Consider the following 19,823-nt stretch of genomic DNA (forward strand, 5'->3'; position numbering starts at 1 on the left):
GGACTTGGTGATCTTAGAGGTCTTTTCCAACCTCAATGATTCTATGATTCTATGATTCTAAATCTCTTAAACAATATTTAAAGAAGGAAACTAATGAAGCTGAAATGAAGAACAAGACTAAGCTGTCTTAAATTTTTGTGACATTAAATTTTCTTTGAGAAATTGTCTTTTCTTTCCTCTTTAAGAAAATATGTGGCAATTAGCACTCTAGGAAAAGATTTGTTTCTCATCAAACAAAATAATTAGATTTTGAACAAATTGCAGTGCATGCATTTCTACTTATTTTCTTTAGCGGGAAAGTGGAGCTGACATTTATCTCGTATTGCATATGCAAAAATGGGAAGCTATCTTAATCACATTTCATCTCCTTCTCTTAATAACTCATTTCAAAACTCTAATTCAGCTTTTCCTTCTGTATAATGGGGATAGTACATATTATCAGTTCTCTGTGAAACAAACTTCTATTTTAATAAAGGATTCAGTTAGAACTGACAAGACTACCCAGAAATACCTGAAACACTAGTGGCAAGTTCCAGCTGCAATTTACCTTCTTTTTTTCACTTTTCTTTTTTTTTTTCTTTCTGATGCTGATCAGCTGAATGACTGCTACTAATACTCTACCTGAAGAAAAGGAAGAGTTAGTTAATTTTATATCTGAAACAGATTTTAATATGTTTAAGGCCAAACTGATCTGTGGAGAGCCATTCTTTGACTGTTGTTCAATTCATTATCCTTTAATGTCTTGCTGATAAAGCACACAGAGAACACAATACTTCTAGAGGGACATGAGCAGGAAAAGAAGTTTTTTTCTTGTTTCTATAATAATAGGGTGTCCTAAGAAGACTATAAAACAATAAAAAATAATCACATAAACTTCGTCAATAGGTTTGTTAGCTAAAAATTAAATTTTATACTGGAATAAACATAATATTCACTGCAAACTTGTTCTTATGTACAGACTAGCACAGTACAGAGGAAGAAGCCCCTTCAGCTGTGATACTTTTTGTAGTATCATAGTTCGGCTGGGAAAAAGGGCTTGATTAATCGATACTTTTTCCATCTCTGTTTTTTTTCACTCTAGTCTGTCTCCTGTTAAGGTCAACAGTAGTAGTCTCATTGATTTCACAGTGGGTTATATTGAGTTAGGGCAGACACAAGCCCCACTTGGATGCGATGCTTGGATAGCAGAGAGTTTGTGATGTAACACTGTGATAGAGAAGTCGTGCATTGCACTTAGTGATGCTCAGCATGAAGACTTTGATTCTCAAAGCCATCTTGATAAATTACATAGGTAATACAGAATCTCTTATCACTGTACTTTGTGAACTATCTCGTTATACAAAAACAGTTCAAACAGTCTCAAATGGAAGCATTTAACCTTGTAGTATACTCCTCTAGGGAATTACCCTCTTCTGCATAATGTTTTTCACCACTTGGAGTGCCTTACTGTAATCAATTAGTACATTGGTTTTCCATAGCTTGTTCTCATCGTTACTCATGAGGAATAACATTTCAATAATTAAAGCAAAGCCCCAATACCCTCACCCTAATCTAAGTAATAAATGCTTAGCTTGGTACTAATAAAATTATAGCAAGGGCTAGGTCTGGTAATTTCATTCATCATAATATAAAGGTGATAAGTGAATGGAAAACATAGTAATTCATGAGTAATCAAGAAATGCATCATGTTGTATGTTGATGACTGAAGCTTCCAATAGTCACATAGGCAATATTTCAGGCTTCAAGTGTGACACACTGCAAAACGATCCTTTTCTGTCGCTTGACTCAAAGATCTAAATCAGTTGTCTTTATATTGGGAAGGGGGAGCCTATTTTAAAGCAAAGTCTTTTTCCTAAGCTCCTTTACAGTGTAGACCCACTGGAAAAGAAAGTCATCAGAACAACGGAGGGGTGTGATAAACTGTAAGTGATCTGACAAATATAGGGGATTGAGATAGAGAAGTTTCTGTTAAAATGGCTTTACCACCAGAAAAATTGTGACATGGAACTATGCTCTCATTTCCAAGCAGGAACAGGTTAATCAAGTAACGTAATCACATAGCAAACAATATAGAAGAGCATAATGCAATCAGTACGCCGTAGATTTATAGGCCTGAAGGCCAGAAGGGATTTCTGCTAGTTTTTCTGTTGAGCGTTATTTTGCAGTGTACATTTGTCCTAGATCATGTATAGTCTGAATACTTTGCTGTTACGTGCCGTTACATTTCACCCCTTTGCTGAGAGAGAGTATTTATATTTAATCAAAACACAGCTTGTTCTTGACTAGATAATAACTAGAAGTCTTCTAGTCCTGAGCTGGAAGCACAGAGAGAAGTTGCCTCTGCTATCTTTGACAGTTTGTATCAATCAATCAATATCACTGTGCCTGTAAGAATGTGGGCCTAATATCTCATCTGGGTTTACCTGGTGTCTTCTCTTTAACTCTTGTTATGTTTTCTTGTAGTAAAATAAAAACCTCCTCGTATGCATTAGTTTTTCTTTCTGCTCTGGAGGTACATACAGAGCAAGTTAAACCAATTTTCAATTGCGTTTAGAAAGGCTAAATACAGTTTCTTGTTATATGGTACTCTCCTCATTTCTCAAATAGGTTTTCTGGACTTACTTACACTAATTTCTAGCTGTTGCTGCTAAAAGGCTTAAAATGATTGTGTTTAGGTAGATGGCCTTCCAACCTGTAAGAAAAATTAAACTCCCAGAATTCTGGTGAGATGGCAGTGATGGACTTTTCCCACAGCCAGTTCTCACTTGATGCAAATGTGTGATTCCTGACTTGTGAGTAATTAGGGTATTCAGAAGTCTGTTTCCATTCCAATTTGGAGCAAGAGCCGATTTTTCAGATATTGCACACATACTGGAAATTTCACAAGTGTTTCTTTCAGAAACATTGCTGTGTAGCATACTAGCTACATTTTTCCTATTTTTAGGCATCTAACATCTTAGATGTATCGGGCTTTTTTAATAATTATTGGGAAGAAATAAGCACTTACATGTCAGATAAATCGTACTATAGATTGAAAGGTACATTACAATGAGAATAACATGCTATTAAAGCATGTTTCTTTCCCTTGATTGTAAAGTCTGGACAACTAACTCAGATCTAGGTGCCTGAATAATTGCCTACAGTTGGAGGAGGTGAAGCCAGCTACCAGCAGTGTTCTGTAATTCCACAGAATTTACAACAGTAACAAAACTGAGGAAAATGTCAAGCTGGTGGAGCCTCTGAGATCTTAAACTGGTCAGCCTGGGAGCCCTCTGATCAAGAACTGCAGAGGGATTGGGGTTCCTAAGTAGGCTACAGGAAATGTCCATCTTCTGATGAACCTGGTGGGGTGTTATTTCAGCCCCTGCCTTTATGATTATGCAGTATCTAGTTTAACCAGCTTCAGAGTTTGGGGTTTCCAGTCCACTGGTTATGGACAACAGGGCTCCACACACAGCCCTTATGGACTGCAAGGGAGATTTTGCAAGAAACGGAACTCAACCAGAGATGTTTTCAGATTTAACGAACCATCCTTTTTCAATGAATTCCTGTTTCTGCTAGCAGTTTGTTGTCCATCTCCAAACAGATTGTTCAACACTTCACTATCGAAAACATCAGAAGATGAAATCTATTGATCCAGAAACATTTTTTTCCCAACTCTTTAGAGACTTTTTCAGAGCCAATGGTGGATTATGGAGACCTTCAAAATGTCAGAATGATTAATCTGTGATCTTTATATTTGTGTAAGATTTCTATTAACCTTGCAGGAAGAGTCACAAGACTCATCATTAAACTAGAGTCTTTAGGTTAAAGTAATACCGAGTATTAACTTTAATATCTTTCATTAGTACAACAATATTTAGAACTTTTGGTTAACCTAAACCTCATTTGTGAGTGTGAGACAGGCTGTCATTATGCTAAAAATCATAAATCTTGATCCTTTAATTAGTACCATCTTTCTGTGTCATCTCACCACTTCATGGTGTTATATTCAGAGGTTGCACTGCAGCATTCTTGTCCCCCTGGGACAGTACCCTCCATTGCAGAGGGTACAGATGGTGGTCATGTTCTTCCATCTCCTACTGTTCTTTGCTTCCCTTTTCCCTTCTCTCCCCTTCCCCTCCTCCCCTCATTATTTCTGGCAATTTTAGTTCACCCTCTTATTGTTCCTCCCACAAACATCCAGGGGAGAATGGCACGGGAAGAGGAGACCCCAGCAAGGGGGAGTCTCCTGGTAAGACAGCCTATCAGCCATGGTTGCTGCTACATCCCCTCTGCAATAATCATAGATGTCCAAAGATTTGAGTTTTCCTCTTCCTTGATCTTCTATCCAATTGTTCATACTGTGCTCCCTGCCACCTCCAAAGTAGGACCTGGTCCACATGAAAAATGTCAGTGGAGCAGGAGGTTCTTTTTTTTTTGTGCTGCAGAGAAGCTGAAGAGTTCCTACTTCCCTACTTTGCCTGTTTGGTGCTCCCCAGGATGTCTGTGATGGATTTCCTTCTCCACTTGCCCTCTGATTATGCAGTCTTGTTTTAATACTCTCCTATATGCTGTCCCAAATTAGTGATTACATTAAAAATAATACTCCTTCAAAGGAGAATCCCATGAATGCATTTTCAGATGTCTATAAACCCCCTTATCTTATGCAATAACCCCAACATCAAAGGAAATACAAGTTCCTAACTTTATAGGGGCATGACTGAGTACACAATTACTTTAGGCATCAGGTGAAAAAATTGAGCAGCGTGGGTTTGTTACTGTGTCCACTGCACTATGAAGACCAAATTTTCCACAGGTAATAAACAGGTGCATAAACATGAACCATCCATCCTGTGTTGAAGAACTGCACTGCATGAACCAATGGCAGGCTTCTTCAAGCTTCTGGCAGTGAGTTGCTTAAATGTTTCAGCAGTGCACTGAAGACACTCTAGCTGGGTTTAAAAGTTGGATGTACACTAGTATTTCTAGGCCACAGTGATTAAAATGCATGGCTAGAAGGCACAGAACTATAGATTTTGTTGAAACAATCTGCTGATCACTGTGGCTATAAACAAAAAGCAGTAGTAATGTGATGCCTTCATTCAGATAATTCTCTTATTTGTGCACTGGTGTTTGACTCTGCTTTGGAGACATCTGTGACATTTTACCAGCCAAAAACATAGTGATGGATGTGTGGATGAAAAAAACAAAACACAAGAACATCTTTGCCTTAAGGAACATCTCTGACTTTTGAGTTGTTGACCCACGATCATCAAAAAGGTGTAGGGATCAGCAGAAAGGAAAATGGTCTAGAAGCCAGCAATTGCTATCTCTGTTCTTGGCTCTGCACAGCACTGTCTTGCTGTAGGTCCCTGAACATGTAATTTCACATTTCTGTTTTTATTTCCTACTGAGGCATTGTTTTTTCTATTTAAGTGGAAATCATTGCAGTGGGGATTTGCACTTTGTCCTATTCTGAGTGTGATGGATTCTCTAGAACCTATTGTCTGGGCCAGCTTACTTCTCCAACTGTCAGCACGCAAAGCAGACATCTATCATCACCAATTAATCGCATCTGAGAAAGTTCCTTATGCCTGTTCAAGTTGACAGATGCATTTGTCATTATCACATTGTAAAGCATCTCCCAAGCTTCTCTCTTTGCATGGAACCTGCCCAAGCATGATTTTTTTTTAGGAGGCTTTCTCAAAATAGTCTCTGGGTTGGTACTGTCAGCGGAGGTTTTAATAATATTTTCAGTTCTTCAATATGTCATCTCTTTAGTGCATATGCAGTGTAAAAAGCTTTGCACTCAGGAAAGTCTCCCAATTTCCCTGAACAAAGAAATTCTTTTATTCCATTTAGTTCAGTACATAACCTTACACTAACTTGTAAGTTCACTTCTGTATGGTGAGAAAGCTGCTTGAGGATTGTTGGATACCTATCTCATTCTCCTGATAATGTGCATCGTTTACACTCAGTCTCTTGTGTTACCAAGAACTTGGACTTTTTAATGTTATTTTTTCATTATGCGTAAACTTTTTCAGAAGATCGCAGCATACGCTCAATGTAGTCTGCACATAAATTCATTTTGTATAAACTTATTCAGAAGGCAAGGTTGCTCTGAAGTACGAGGTTACTTTGAAGTCATTTGGGAATGTTTATTGACAGTTGCAAATAAAGGGTCTCTGGAGGGGATTATCAAATATTTAAGGGCCACTTACATTTAGGCCAGTGGAAACTACATAAAAAACCCTGACCTTTCTCTCTAACTCATTTCCAAATTATCAGTGTTTATCTTAAAATGTGAAGCTTCCTTAATTCTAGAAAAAATATTTTTAGAAATAAATTAAATTAGAAGTGATTTCTGGCAAAGCAGCACATCATAGAGCACATCAAAGAAACATGTTTCAACATTTTATTCTTAACAAGGACTTTGACATTTACAAAAACATTTTTCATTCAAAAAACAAATTATCAGAACCGTATTTTCTTCAGGTACTGATCAGTCACTTGCAGTAATCTGCTTTTCACACTGTGTTTACCACTTACAGCTGAAAACATATACTTCATTAAAAACACATGTAATTCAACTACAAACTAAAAAAACCCAGTTATTTGAAACTCCATATGGCATATATTTTATATATTTCATTTATATAAGGTTCCTCAAAGAAATGTATCATAACTGCTTTGCCACTATTGTGACAGGCTTTATCTAACTAATTTGTAACTAGCATGTTCGCTTGTTTTTAGAGGCAGTTTTTACTTTGCTTATCTAGTTGCCAAAACCTAATTTTAGACAAAACACTGATAAAGACACTTTTTATTTTTTTTAGTTAGCATCCAATCCACTTATTAACTATAGTATAAGAGCTACGGGGCTCTGGGGGGTTTTGGTCACTATCTGCTACTTGTGTTATTTAAAGATAAAAAGATATAAACTAAGTAAAACTGAAGGTTACATATGCTCTTTAAAATATGCAGGAAATACTTATTGATCTTTATCACTGGTTTGTTATAGTTATTATTATTAATTACTTATACAGCGTAAAGGATTTGCTGCTATTCAGCTAATAGAATACTTCCCTCCTGATCAATTTATTGGAAGTTGTCATGTGTGAAAAACATGTTGCTTGGTTTCAGTTTGTTGGAAGAAGTTTGTAACATGATTAAACTGAGAGATTCCTTGTAGGCAAACTTTGATGATGGGAACAAATCAGACTGCCATTTTCTATGGTGTGAAGAAATCCTGTATAATGATACATAGAGGGCAGGTGATTTGGTAGACCCCAAGTTAGCAAATAGTTTATCCTTTTTAGGATCAACATGTCAAATTTCGGCACCAATGCTAAATCACTAGTCATGCTCATGCATTTACCTTTAGAGGCAGAATTCCTCACACCATGCAGCTTCTCTGTGGACTTTAGGATGATTTCCACGACAAATGCATATATCTTGAAAAGAGTAAGCAAATGGACCACAATATTAAACCAGTATCAAAGTGAGTCCAAACCCTTTAAAGATAACCCTAGGCTTTTTTTTGAAATCTAGGATTGGTGGAAAGTTCAAATAAAGCTGTAAAGATTGTGCTGCTCTAAACAGGAAAAGGACATAGCGTTAGCATTGCCAGAAGTCTATGTCAGAAGCATTTCTGAGTAATTCCTCTTGCATTGATGTACATCATTGCTGTGTTTTGGGAAATAGGTTGGAGCACTTTTCAGGGGACAGCATTCAAGGCAGGTGTTGGGTGAAGGTGGCCCAGGCTGATTTGCCAGTTCATTCTGTAGAACAGATTTTCTGGTGGAGTTTTATTGCGGATCCATTTAGCATCCTCCCAGCATTTCACTTCATTTAAACATCCATGTTTGGAACAAAGCCAAACTCCCAAATGAACCTTGTCGGTTACCTAATGTTAAAAAACATAAAATAAAGACTCTTACTCCTGCAGCCTTGGCTTCTTAAATGACTCAGTCTGCTTACACTAAGAAAAGAGTCTTTTTGAACATGGCATAGAGCAGACTAGACTTGGGTAGATTTTTTTTCCCAAAACTTTCACTATAATCTTTTCTTAATGAAACTATTTTGATTTGGGAGGAAGGAAACTTTTGACTAGTTGGATAATTTCACATTTGTTTGTACAAGTATTGTGAAGTAGATGTTATTTACCATCTTCGTCAAACATCTGAGAATATCTGAACGCTACTGGATCATCCATAGAGAAAGCTTTTCTTCCTTATTTGTACATGATTTTTTTTCTAATCAGTCCCTTATTCAGGATGTATGAGCTCTAATCCTAAATTTCTAAATTTGCACTGACTTTAGTTCCCTGTGCCATTTCTGTATTGTTTCTTTGACATAGTTTATGCATTGACTCATTGGCTATATGAATAGAACTAGAGATATTATGACCTTATGTAACACTTACAAAGTTTGGATCATTAACTGTTAAGATACTTCTGCATTTAAGGGAGTGTAAAATTACTGTTACATCTGTGCATACATTGGTATTTCTAATAAGGTTGTTCCAGATCACTATGAGAATATTTTTATATATATATTTGTATTTTATGTGAACATTATAAATACTTATTTGTATTCATGTATCTAAAATGCACACATCCGTTCCTTATATGCTACAGTGATTTCAGTGCTTTCAGGCTTTGATTGCTGAAGCAGAAAAAATAGTGCAACAAATTCTTATTGCCGCACTATTTTTCTGTCAGAAATTTTATGTTCATTACCTAGGCACTCTTACCTCAGTTTCTGGCCATTTCGTTAACCAGTTGTAACATGATTGTTTGCTTAAATTATATCATCTAACAGTCTAGCCTCACTTTTTTCTGCCTGGGGGAGGCCTGAGGGAGGTTAATTTTAGCCTGTATATTTCTGGTGGCTGGAACACGTGTTCTCTGTCCCTGCACAACTGGTATGTTTCAGTCATTAACTGTTTATTTCAGCTGCACTGTCTGTTTTCTGTGGGAACTGTGAAGATTTAAGACGCTGTCCTGGTTTCGGCTGGGGTAGAGTTAATTTTCTTCCTAGTAGCTGGTACAGTGCTGTGTTTTGGATTTAGGATGAGAATAATGTTGATAACACACTGATGTTTTAGTAGTTGCTGAGCAGTGCTTACACTAAGTCAAGGACTTTTCAGATTCTCATACTGTCCTGCCAGCGAGGAGGCTGGAGGTGCACAAGAAGCTGAAAAAAATGGGGGGAGATGGCCAGGGGGTCACGGCCACTGCTCAGGAACTGGCTGGGCATCCGTCAGTGGGTAGTGAGCAATTGCGCTGTGCATTGCTTGTTTTGTATATTCTTTTATCATTATTATTATTTTCCCTTCCTTTTCTTGTCTTTATCTCAACCCACGAGTTTTACATTTTTTCCGATTCTTTCCCTCATCCTACTGGGGTGGAGTGAGCCAACGGCTGCGTGGTAGCTGCCTGCTGGGTTAAACCAGGATAGATGCTAATGTACTTTGAAAGACAGAAAGCAATCTCAGTTATTCCCTTAAGACTGCCAGGCTGGTACGAAGGCCTTTAATAACCTCAGCTTATGTTATATGCTGTTGTTTCAGGTTCAATGGATCCAAAGGACTTTCTGAGGGAAGCACAAATAATGAAGAACTTGAGACATCCAAAGCTTATACAGCTTTATGCTGTCTGTACTTTGGAGGACCCAATTTATATTATTACTGAGCTGATGCGATATGGAAGTCTTCTAGAATACCTTCAAAGTAAGCAAATGACTATAAACTCATTTTAAGGGGTGCCACAGCTGTCGGTTTAGTAAATACACTAACATAAAAGATAGAAGTACAACACTCTGGTATAATAAAAAAGCTACATTATTTGTCACGTGTGGGGATGAGAAAAGAGGAAAGAAAGAGGTTTATGAATTTTTGACGTGCCAAAGTATTTGAGAAATAGGGGAGAATCACATTCACAGTTTGATTCTTGCCATATAATGACCCATATTTTTCCACCCAGTTCTATGAGTAGATGGGAACATACACTGACAGAATAAAAATATAAGCATACAGAAGGATAGGTCATCATATTTGACATGAAATAGAGGCACTTCCACAAAATGTGCCTAAGAGCTTTGAAATCTATTAATAGGCAGGGATAGCCTTTCACTGTGAATTTGTCCCTTGCCTATCGCATCAGGGCTTTTATCTCAGCAGCACTTCAAAGTGCTCTTTTGAAGGCAAATAATAATTAAAAATAAAGTTGTACAGCCTGGAACAGACTAGCATAATGATTGCACTTTAAGTTCACCCCTGCTATTGAGAAATGCTTGATTCTAGTGTTGTTACCCATTTTCAGTTTAGCAGATGTCTCTGAGATGCTAAATGTCTCTAAAGCTGTAATGACCTGTTGAAGACAAAATGTTCGCTGCGATTGTCTTGCTAAATTTCTCCTCTGTCTCCAGCCCTTAAGGCAAAGCCCTGTGAAATACCACAGACAGTATTTACCATGACACATGCCTTCCCCCATCTTCTCTGTGGAACTATTTTTTAGGTGAGGCTCAGTCCAGGGACGATTACAGCTAAAGGAATCTCTGGTAGAGAGACAGCCCCACCAGGAACTGCACAGAGAGGGGCTGCAAGAAGCTTGGGCCGGATCATCTCGAGTTTTGTAGGCATTTAAGTAGCCAAAAGTAGCGAGGCACAAATTTCCTTTAAATTCTCATCTTCAGTGCCTTTGTGTGCAGATTGCTGCTTATCTGATTGAAAGAGCCTGGCACATCAGGAAATGATTGCTGTGCATGAAAACATATATTGCACTGGAGAAATAGCTCTGAGAAAGCCAGGATGAGTCACGGCTATTGCAGAGGTGAAAATTGGCCTGTTTGTGCACGGAGAGCAACACGTCCAGGACACACCAGCGCTGCAGCCTGTGTGTGGATCAGTTGCCAGCATATGCACAGCAGCTGCCCTTGCTGTAGGCAGCGCATGTATGCAGCCTGATCTTTGCCTAAGCACTCATTCCTGTAGCCCTGCATCAGAGAGACTGTGGAAAGTCAGCTGGTTTCCAGGCAGCTGTCAAGATAACCGTAAAAATGGCCAGTTGAAACCCAGTCTAGTGGTATCTCTAGTCTAGTGGTATCTCTCCTCGTCTGATGGCCTATGCACAGGGGGATAAACAGAATTAAGAGGTGGAAGCAGAGATCTAGGTGCTTTGATAGGTATTGGTCAGAGAAAAGCCACTGCCATCAGTGTAATAAGGAAAGAGATTTGAAGCTTGCATAGAGCTCTGTGACTGGAAGTGATCTGTATCGGCTGGGGGGCCGGGGCCCGCCCCCGAGAAAGAATCTTGAGCCCCAGCCACTGCAGGAACCAGGAAAACATTTCCAAAAGGCTGCTATCTCTGTGTGCACTATGGGTAAATATGGCAAACTGGAACAGAGGGAAAGTCCAGAGATCACTCTTTGGTTAAATTTCCCTTCCTAGAAATGCATGGTATGCTTTTCCAGCTTTAAAAATCCCTAATATTTCATGCATAGTGACTATTGCATTCCACCGTGATGGCAGCTACTTAATAATGATGGGCATGTGAATTCGCTGTGCACCCTGTGAGTGTACTTTGGGATACTTCTTGATGAACACTGCTACGCAGAGTTACTGAGTTGCCACCAGCATGAGAAAAATGCAGCTGAAAACTTTTCTTTGTTATTGGATGTGAATGAAATTGTCATAAATGCATGAGTGTGTTTATCAATTCTGATAGACCTGGGGCTTGTTCTGGCAGGGACGCAGTCTTGAAGTTCAGTGAATTATTACGGAGGCAATGCTCTCAACTGGGGAAAATGCTGCTTATTTATTTATTTATTTATTGTCAGGCATCTGTCAATGAGAATATTTTGCTGTCTTTCCTATATGAGATATTGTGATTGATTGCTTAGAACAGGGTGCAGACCCTAAGCCTTCTTTAATATTTTCTCTAATAATTTTTTCATATAAAGGCGATAGTTTTGTCAAAAAATATTAGTAAAAAAGGATGTGGAGGTGCTGCATTTTCTCTATAGGATAAAGAATAAGCCATAGGAAGGTTTTATAAATTCACCAGTAGTGCCTGGTTTTGAGCGTGGAAGTTATGTTAACTTTGGTTTTTTGTTGTAGTTTTTCCTTCTTTAAAACACTTTAAACCAAACTAAAGCACATGTATACCCATCTGAATACAGCTGGAAACTCTTCCGGCCTGCTCTCAACCAGCCAGATGGGAGCTGGCTCTGGTCTGAAAAACTCTGTACTTGTACTAATGCAGTGCTGTGCTTGAACTTGCATGCCTTGACTGGCCCAACCTGGGATTTTGGAAGTATAGTCAGAAATCTCTGAGAGACAACCGTACATGATTTGCACTTCCGATCCCAAAGAGGCTTGTGCTTCATCTTTGTGCACAGTTCGCAGCTCCTAATCAGCTGAGGCTCCTCCTTACAGCTTTCCCTTCTTTAGCTCCAGAACAACAGCAGTGCAGAACCAGCTCACAGAGAGAAACCCTCCAAAAAATACTGCAGCAGCCAGGGCAATGGTGGCCTCTTCCCCTCCCACAGCCCACATGCTAAAGGCAGTAGGTCAGCGTGGTCTGGGATCCCAAGCAGGCCCCAATGGAAGAAATAGTCTTTCAGCGGCAACTCCACCATTAGAGGTGGATCTCGTCCTTGTCCTTTAACACAGTGCACCTGTGTCTCCTGCAGGGAATAAGACAGGGAGGGTTTAGGAGCTCTAACTCCTATTCTGCACTGAAACAGCTTGTTAAACACGAGGCTTATGAGTCATCCGTTTTTGCTCTTGGAGCAAGCTTGTGTCAGGCCAGCCTGGGAGCATCGGCAGAGCAATGACAAACCTGTGCTCAAGCCTGTCTGCATCCTTGTCTGCCTTCAGCAGGAGGTAGTTCACAGCCTGTGCAGATGAAGGAGCAGTATGAAAGGGAACACGGAGAGAGGGATTTTAAACTGAGTCCCATAAGCTAGTTTCCAAAACCCAGGTACTCATGCAAGGTACTTGTACATACTTAGTTATTTTCTGATTAAATACAACATAAGCATCATTTGCGGATTTATATCTTTGTCCAGCAAGCTGAATAATAAATATTGATGTCTGCCCGTTATCAGAACTGCAAAACTTCAGAGTGTTATATTATTCTGTGGCCTGATGATGGATTTTCTTGATGGTTAAGCCATAGACTTTCACATAGCCTGATTTTTCTCCCTCTCTCTTGTAAAGATCAAGGCAGCTATTAAACATATGTGTGGGAGAGGAAAAGATTTTCTGAGTCAACAATAGAAGTAAATAATCTTAGTGCTGGATTATCATGACAATGAGTTTAGCCTCAAAAAGGAAGTAGGACAATACGCATACAGGGCAAATTTAATCATTTGAAATTAATTTCTTTTACCTATTCATCTCAGAACATCCAGATGAGGGAAATTCAAGGCCTGGAGATTGCAGAATAGATTAGTAAACAATGGAATTTCACACTCTTCATAGGGAGTGATTGCGAGGTTAGGTCAGATAAAATGCCAGAACTGGAGCAGGCAATGCAAAACAATGCTAAGACACACTTTCACTATGAATGAATTCAAAATAAGCAACAGAAAACTGCTGGCTACAAATGTTTTATTTCTCTAACACAGAGGCAGTAAGGAAAAGTCACCATCCTCAATGAGAAAGGAGAACTACCAATAAACGTAGCAGCAAACACTCAGCTTTTTGACATTGTTAAGATTCTGAAACAGAAAGTTGAAACTGTTTTGAGTAGTAGAGGCTACAGAGGTAGGCACTCATGCCTCAGTGCTGCAGCATTTGGGTTTGGGTGACAGTGATGCTTGGCTATAACACTGATTTGGCTTACCTAGATTACCTTGGGATATAAATTCTTTGCTATGAGGATGTCAGCTGTCCCCAAAATGCCACAAAGGCCCTGAGTTTGAATTCTAATGTGTTATACCTGAATGACTTTTTTTTGAGTACCTTACTATTTTTGGCTGCAGTTTTTCATGGCCTAAGGCTCTTTCCTTCATTTGTGGAGGGAAGTTGCTCTGCTCAAAGTCCTTCTACTACTTTGAACAGCTGATCTTTGATTGCCAAATGTCTATTTCTGGGACTTGCTGATCTTACAGTGGTGGGAATGGCATGCACATTGCTTCAGAAAGTTCTACAAGAGAAGCAGGCAGCTTGAAAGCAGCTCAAGGAGTCCTACTGTTGAGTAGCAGCAACAGAGATAACGTGAAGCAGTCAAGTGGACTGGAAAGTGAAAATGAGAGTTATACTTGACAGCAGATGGTATATTTCCTAGCAAGAATCATTGGAGAACAGGGAACCAGCATAATTTTGTGCTTTTCCATCTTTAGTCAGCTTTGGCTACACCAAGTGAGTACTGACATTAACTTTTACTCACAGTTTGGAATGCGTTATGCACTTGTCAGAAAGGCAAACCTCTGCATTACTATCGGTAGATAAACGCCTTTTTCTTTGGACTGTGTCAGAAGCTCCTTCCAGGCCTAGATCAACTGCTGCACTGTGTCTGCTCTTTTTGAGAAGATGGGACAGGCATTGTTACTCAGTTATTGTGAAACTAGCTGCATGACTTTAAGTAGTGTCATTCACCAACTTCTGTCATTTGGTCAGGCTGTTACTTTATTGTATTGCATGGTTTTGTTGATTTGTGTTGGCTATTTGAACCAATCAGATGTTACGTTATTTATACTCGAATACCGTAAATATTATGTTATCCTTGCCATCTTCTTTTTAAACAGAAGATGCAGGCTCACAAATCTTCCTGCCACATCAAGTAGACATGGCTGCTCAGGTGGCTTCCGGGATGGCTTACCTTGAATCTCAGAACTATATTCATCGGGATCTGGCAGCCAGGAATGTTCTTGTTGGTGAACACGGTGTTTACAAAGTGGCAGACTTTGGACTTGCAAGAGTTTTTAAGGTGGGTTGTGAGAGGTTGAATCGGCTCTACTTTAACTCTGGGGAACGAGGTGGAAGAGGTCAACTAAAGGACGAACTGTAGCCTCTGAATTGCTGGGTTCAGGCAAAAGGCATGCCCAGGGAGAAAAGGAGCCATAACGTGTTCACTTGTATCCTCTCCCTGTGTTATCCCGTGCAAGGTTAGAAGCTGGCCTGTGCCTTTGTGTCAGTCTGAAGATGGCATCCTGGTGTCTGCTTCCCACGCAGCCACCAAGGAAGGACCCTGGCAAGCAGTACCCTTTGCTGCACAACCTTTATCCACAACACTAGTGTCTGCCACATGGAGAGGGATCACAGGAACGATGGCAAAATTATACTCCTGAGCCTGTAAGGGAAGGCATATAAAAATGTATTGACAGCTATTTTCTCCTTGTTCACTTCCCCACTGCCTCCATGATGCTTGCGAGTGCAGATGGTAATCATAAAAGGACCTTATTGCTCTCCACGACTAATAGCAGAGTTCATAAAGTGAATTCTCAGAGCTTTAAATCTGATGCAGTTTCAAGTTCTTTGCCATTGCACTGTTTTTTTTCTCTAGCCCTTGAGGATGTGGAATGCCAAGTAATGCTGACCAAGATCATCCTAGGAAAGAGCTGTGGTTTAGAAATGAGATTTCCTACATCTGAAAATTATTTGATCAGAGTTAGAAAGATTTGATTTGCCATATTTATGGATTTCAATATGTAATCCATAATTTCTGAGGTCTTATTATTGTTTTTATTGATTTATGTTCTTGCACTGAGAAGGAAAAAAACAGAGAAAAAAAGCCCTCTGCTTCTCGTTTGTTTTTTTCCATTCAAGCAGCAGAAATTGAAGTTCATAACAGAGTTGGATTTATTACATACTGAAGTATAGAATAATGGCTTGACAATGGCATCAAGGGACTTCGAAAGTGCTTTTTGCTTAATTTTGATTCTTCTAGTTATGCATAAGTTCAGATTGCACATTTTTTAACATGAAAAATATGTGTTTTTAAATGAACAATGCTTACAATGGATATTTCTTCTCTGTCCTCACTAGAGAGAGTAATAATTTACAGCTGTTGACACTTCTTGTTAAAACTGAACTTTACTAAAATACTCTATCATAGAGTCATCTTGGCAGACTTTCTTAGGAATATTCTGTCTCCTAAGCCAAAGCACTAACATGGTCACATGCAAAGATCCCAAAGGAGTAGGTGTGAGAAATGAAATCTGTATTTCTGTATGCCTTAATTAGCATAATTAAATCATTTCTTGTTTCTAGAGATGAGTATTATGGTCAAGATGCCAACGGTATCAGTATGTAGATACAAAACACCAACAACCAGTCTTTTCAAAACTATAGGGCATTACAGCTGTGAAACATACATTCTGTATTAAAAAGAATCAAACAAACAAAATCTTGTACACATTTGCCTGGATTTGCATGTGAAAAACCTGACCGAGGCTTGGCTGTGACTGATGCGCATTAAATTGCGTTTAGGAATTAAAGAGAGAATAAATATTCACAAAGTTTAGATGTCTGTGCTATAAAACTTTAAGGACATGATTCTACAAATTTGCAAGTAAATAATTTTTCTCTGTGTCTTTCATCTTCACTTTACATGAATTAATTGGACCTGCTGTAAGCTAATATGTTAATTTGAATCACTTGGAGTTTGTTCTTTGGTCCCTGAAACCTGCTTAAGTGATTGTTATCAAAGTCAATGGCCCTTCAACACCGCAATAAATCACAGAAGAAAGGTTCCGAAATTCATTAGCTCTTGCTCTTGCCTTCTCTGTTTACTGAAGACCAGACATGGAACCATTTGGTCTCTAGTGTCTGCAGGATGTTTACACTGCCACTCCTGACAGACTTTTGAAATCTTGCATGCCAGGTCCAGAATTCACAGTAGCAGGTCATAATTAATCACGAGCCACTCCAACGCTGTGTGCTCGCTTGAAATGATAAATGCTTTAGAAAAGCCTCCGATGAACGGTAGCATTTCTCAACTGTGAAGCCCAATTCAACAATAGACTTCAGAAAGTGCGTGTTTTAATACCATGAAAGGCAAGCGCTCAGCTAAAAGAGGATAAGATTAAGCACGTGCTTAGCTTAGTCAGGTGCTTAAGTGCTTTGCTGAAGCAGATCTGAAATCAGGCTTGCCTCATTTTACCCATGACAGGTAGAAAATGAAAACGTATATGAAGCTAGGCCTGAAACAAAACTCCCAGTGAAATGGACAGCCCCGGAGGCAATCCGCTACAACAAATTCAGCGTTAAGTCAGATGTCTGGTCATTTGGAATACTTCTGTTTGAAATAATCACCTATGGGAAGATGCCTTATGCTGGTAAGTGCTTTTACCTAAAGAATGACATCTAATGTTTTCTTGCTTTAAGAACGACACAAAAAAAAGTTGAATGCCTGTACTATGGGCATGTTAAAGGGTTAAAACTGTAAATACAGAAAGAAGGCTGTTCAGATGAGGTCCATTTAGTGGGTCAGACCTTCTGGCTGCCCCAGGCTCCCTGGAAGCTTTCCAGAGGCTGTGATTAGCAGCCATTCAAGCTTCCTCTCGCTGAAGTCAACCTGCATTGCACAGGCACCTAAGCCAAGTGGTTATTTCCTTCCAGCATCAGATCAACGATGCCAATTCTTGGAATGTGGAAAAGGGAAGGTTTTTCTGTCCCCCATCCTGCCCTTGTTTGTTTTTTTTTTAATTTTTTTTTTTTTTGAGGATATCTCATGGAAGAACAGATTATTATGTGTGAAGTGCTGCACAGGCACTTCAGGAGGAAGGTGTCTGAAAAATGAATCAGGGTGTTTTTACTCCCTTCCCTCACATTTGACTATTGCAGTGGAAAGTCTTCATAAAGAGAAGGATCACAAGAATTAAGAATAAAATGTCACCAACCTCAAAAGTAGATTTAATGGTATGAGAGCAGCTATTATTCCTAGCACTGTGAGAAATGCTCAAGGAACTGCGGCTCCAATAACACAAGATATCAGTGAGATGATTGACTGTGACTCATTTTGTGCTGGTGAGGAGAACGCAAGGGAAGGACTAAAGCAAAAAAAAGTTATGCTGCATCTGTACAGGCCTGAGGGGTGGTGCGTTCACCATAAACTACATTTCTCAGGGTCCCAAACTGGTATTTCCTGTAAAAGGAAAAATTGATTTTGCTTTTTGATTCCCACCCTCACCCCCTGTGAAACCGTTCTGGAAAAAAAAAAAATAAAAAAGAAAACCAAAGCCAAAAATCCTCAACTCTTTCTTATATAAACTATAGGTGTGTGCATATGCACACACACACACATAAATAAACTATTCAAGTGTAAATGATATGTAACACCATGATTCTTGGTATTGTCTGAAAATATGTTCAGCGTTATCCCTTTGCAAAGACATAGTTTACCTGTAACTTTACAGTAGAAAATGTCCTTTTGCCATGGCTATTCGCTTACTTGGTGTTACTTTCAGGAGTTTGTCCTCAGTAATCAGTTAGAAGAGGTTATGTTGATCCATGGTGCCAGTGGGTAAAGTACAGAGGAAACACCATTCAGAGATCTAGGGAAAAAAAATAAAGATTATGCAATTCAAGATTTAATTTAAAGAGTAGAAAATTGAAAGGGAACGGGACAATAGTCTTAACATATAAAGGTATAGCAAAGCTACAGGAATGGTTTCTTCTCCGTGACTTGTGGTGACAGAGCAGGCAGGATGCCATCGCATAGCTGCACCCAGAGGAAACTTAGGGCTGACGTTAGGGAAAACTTTCTATATGTGAGGAAAATTCAGCAGCAGGACAGATTTTCTTGGGAGATTTTGGAGTCACCGAGACTAGAGGGCTTTAGGAACAATTTAAGCGAAATAGATGTCAGAAAAATTTCGGCAAACCCGAGTGGCAGAGGAAAAGCCTCACACCCAGACGAACCCATTTGCTGTGCCTCTCAGGTGGCACAGTCGGGGTGAGAGGGCTGGGAAATGCTGGAGGTGGTTTTTAACTGCTGGTTTGGGATCCTCCAGTGACTCCTGTGGCCTGTTGCCATTGAAGGCGGCCTGCTGAGGCCAGCTCCGCCTTCAGCGTGCACGTGTACCTCACGGGGGGGCATCCCGTTGCCTCGTCTCAGTAAGAGATAGGGACATGCGGTGTCACTAAGTAGACCCCAAGTAGTCTGACGAACTCCTTTCGCCTTGCAGGTATGCCAGGACACCAGGTGATCCAGTTGCTGGACACGGGGTACAGACTTCCTCAGCCGGAGACCTGCCCGGCGCCGTTCTACCAGCTGATGCTGCAGTGCTGGAGCGCGGAGGCGGGCGGGCGGCCCACCTTCAAGGCCCTCTGCGGGCAGCTGGAGTGCTACTTCGAGACCAACTCCTCTTCCTACGCCCACGCCCAGGCCGTGGTGAAATGAACCCCCGGCGGGGGCTGAGGGACAGACGCCAGCGAACACGGCTGAAGCGGGGGGGCTGTGAAATGAGTCTAACCTCAGACGTGGAGGTTATTAAGGGATGCTGAGGAATTGTGGTACGTTTTCATGCCCGCGCTGATCCTCAAAGGCACTTAAAATTTTTGCTGCTGGCAAGTGTTTTGCAAGACTAAGCATCAGGAAGCTGGAATGGTGGGGGCTTCTGAAAAATAAAAGGTCATCTATTTATTTTTTAAATAACATCGCAAGGATGAACAAATGAAATGAGTGTTGTTCAGTAACTATTGTAGCATTTTGTAATTTCTTTATTGGAATAATTATTTGCTGTTCCTTAGATTTTTGATTCCTACCAGGTTGTTCTCATGAAGGAATGTGATGGCTCTGCACAGCAGGATCTGTGCTTCCAGAGTCCTCTCATTGAAAAAAAAAAAAAAAAAAAAAAAAAAAAAAAAAGAGAATTCCTCTTTCTGT

At 39.8% G+C, this 19,823-nt stretch overlaps 1 protein-coding gene across 1 annotated transcript in view; it reads left to right on the forward strand.

Moving 5' to 3' along the window:
* FRK (fyn related Src family tyrosine kinase) overlaps positions 1-19,766 on the forward strand; it is a 57,155-nt gene extending 37,389 nt beyond the window's left edge. The window contains exons 5-8 of the mRNA XM_009289140.2: positions 9,557-9,715; positions 14,740-14,921; positions 17,106-17,271; positions 19,123-19,766. Of these exons, the coding sequence (XP_009287415.1) occupies positions 9,557-9,715; positions 14,740-14,921; positions 17,106-17,271; positions 19,123-19,337 (722 nt within the window). The 3' untranslated portion in view covers positions 19,338-19,766. The remainder of the gene's footprint in view (positions 1-9,556; positions 9,716-14,739; positions 14,922-17,105; positions 17,272-19,122) is intronic.
* Positions 19,767-19,823: the final 57 nt, after the last annotated feature.

The sequence above is a fragment of the Aptenodytes forsteri genome, unplaced genomic scaffold (assembly GCF_000699145.1).
Source record: "Aptenodytes forsteri isolate BGI_AS27 unplaced genomic scaffold, ASM69914v1 Scaffold217, whole genome shotgun sequence".
Classification (NCBI taxonomy): domain Eukaryota; kingdom Metazoa; phylum Chordata; class Aves; order Sphenisciformes; family Spheniscidae; genus Aptenodytes; species Aptenodytes forsteri.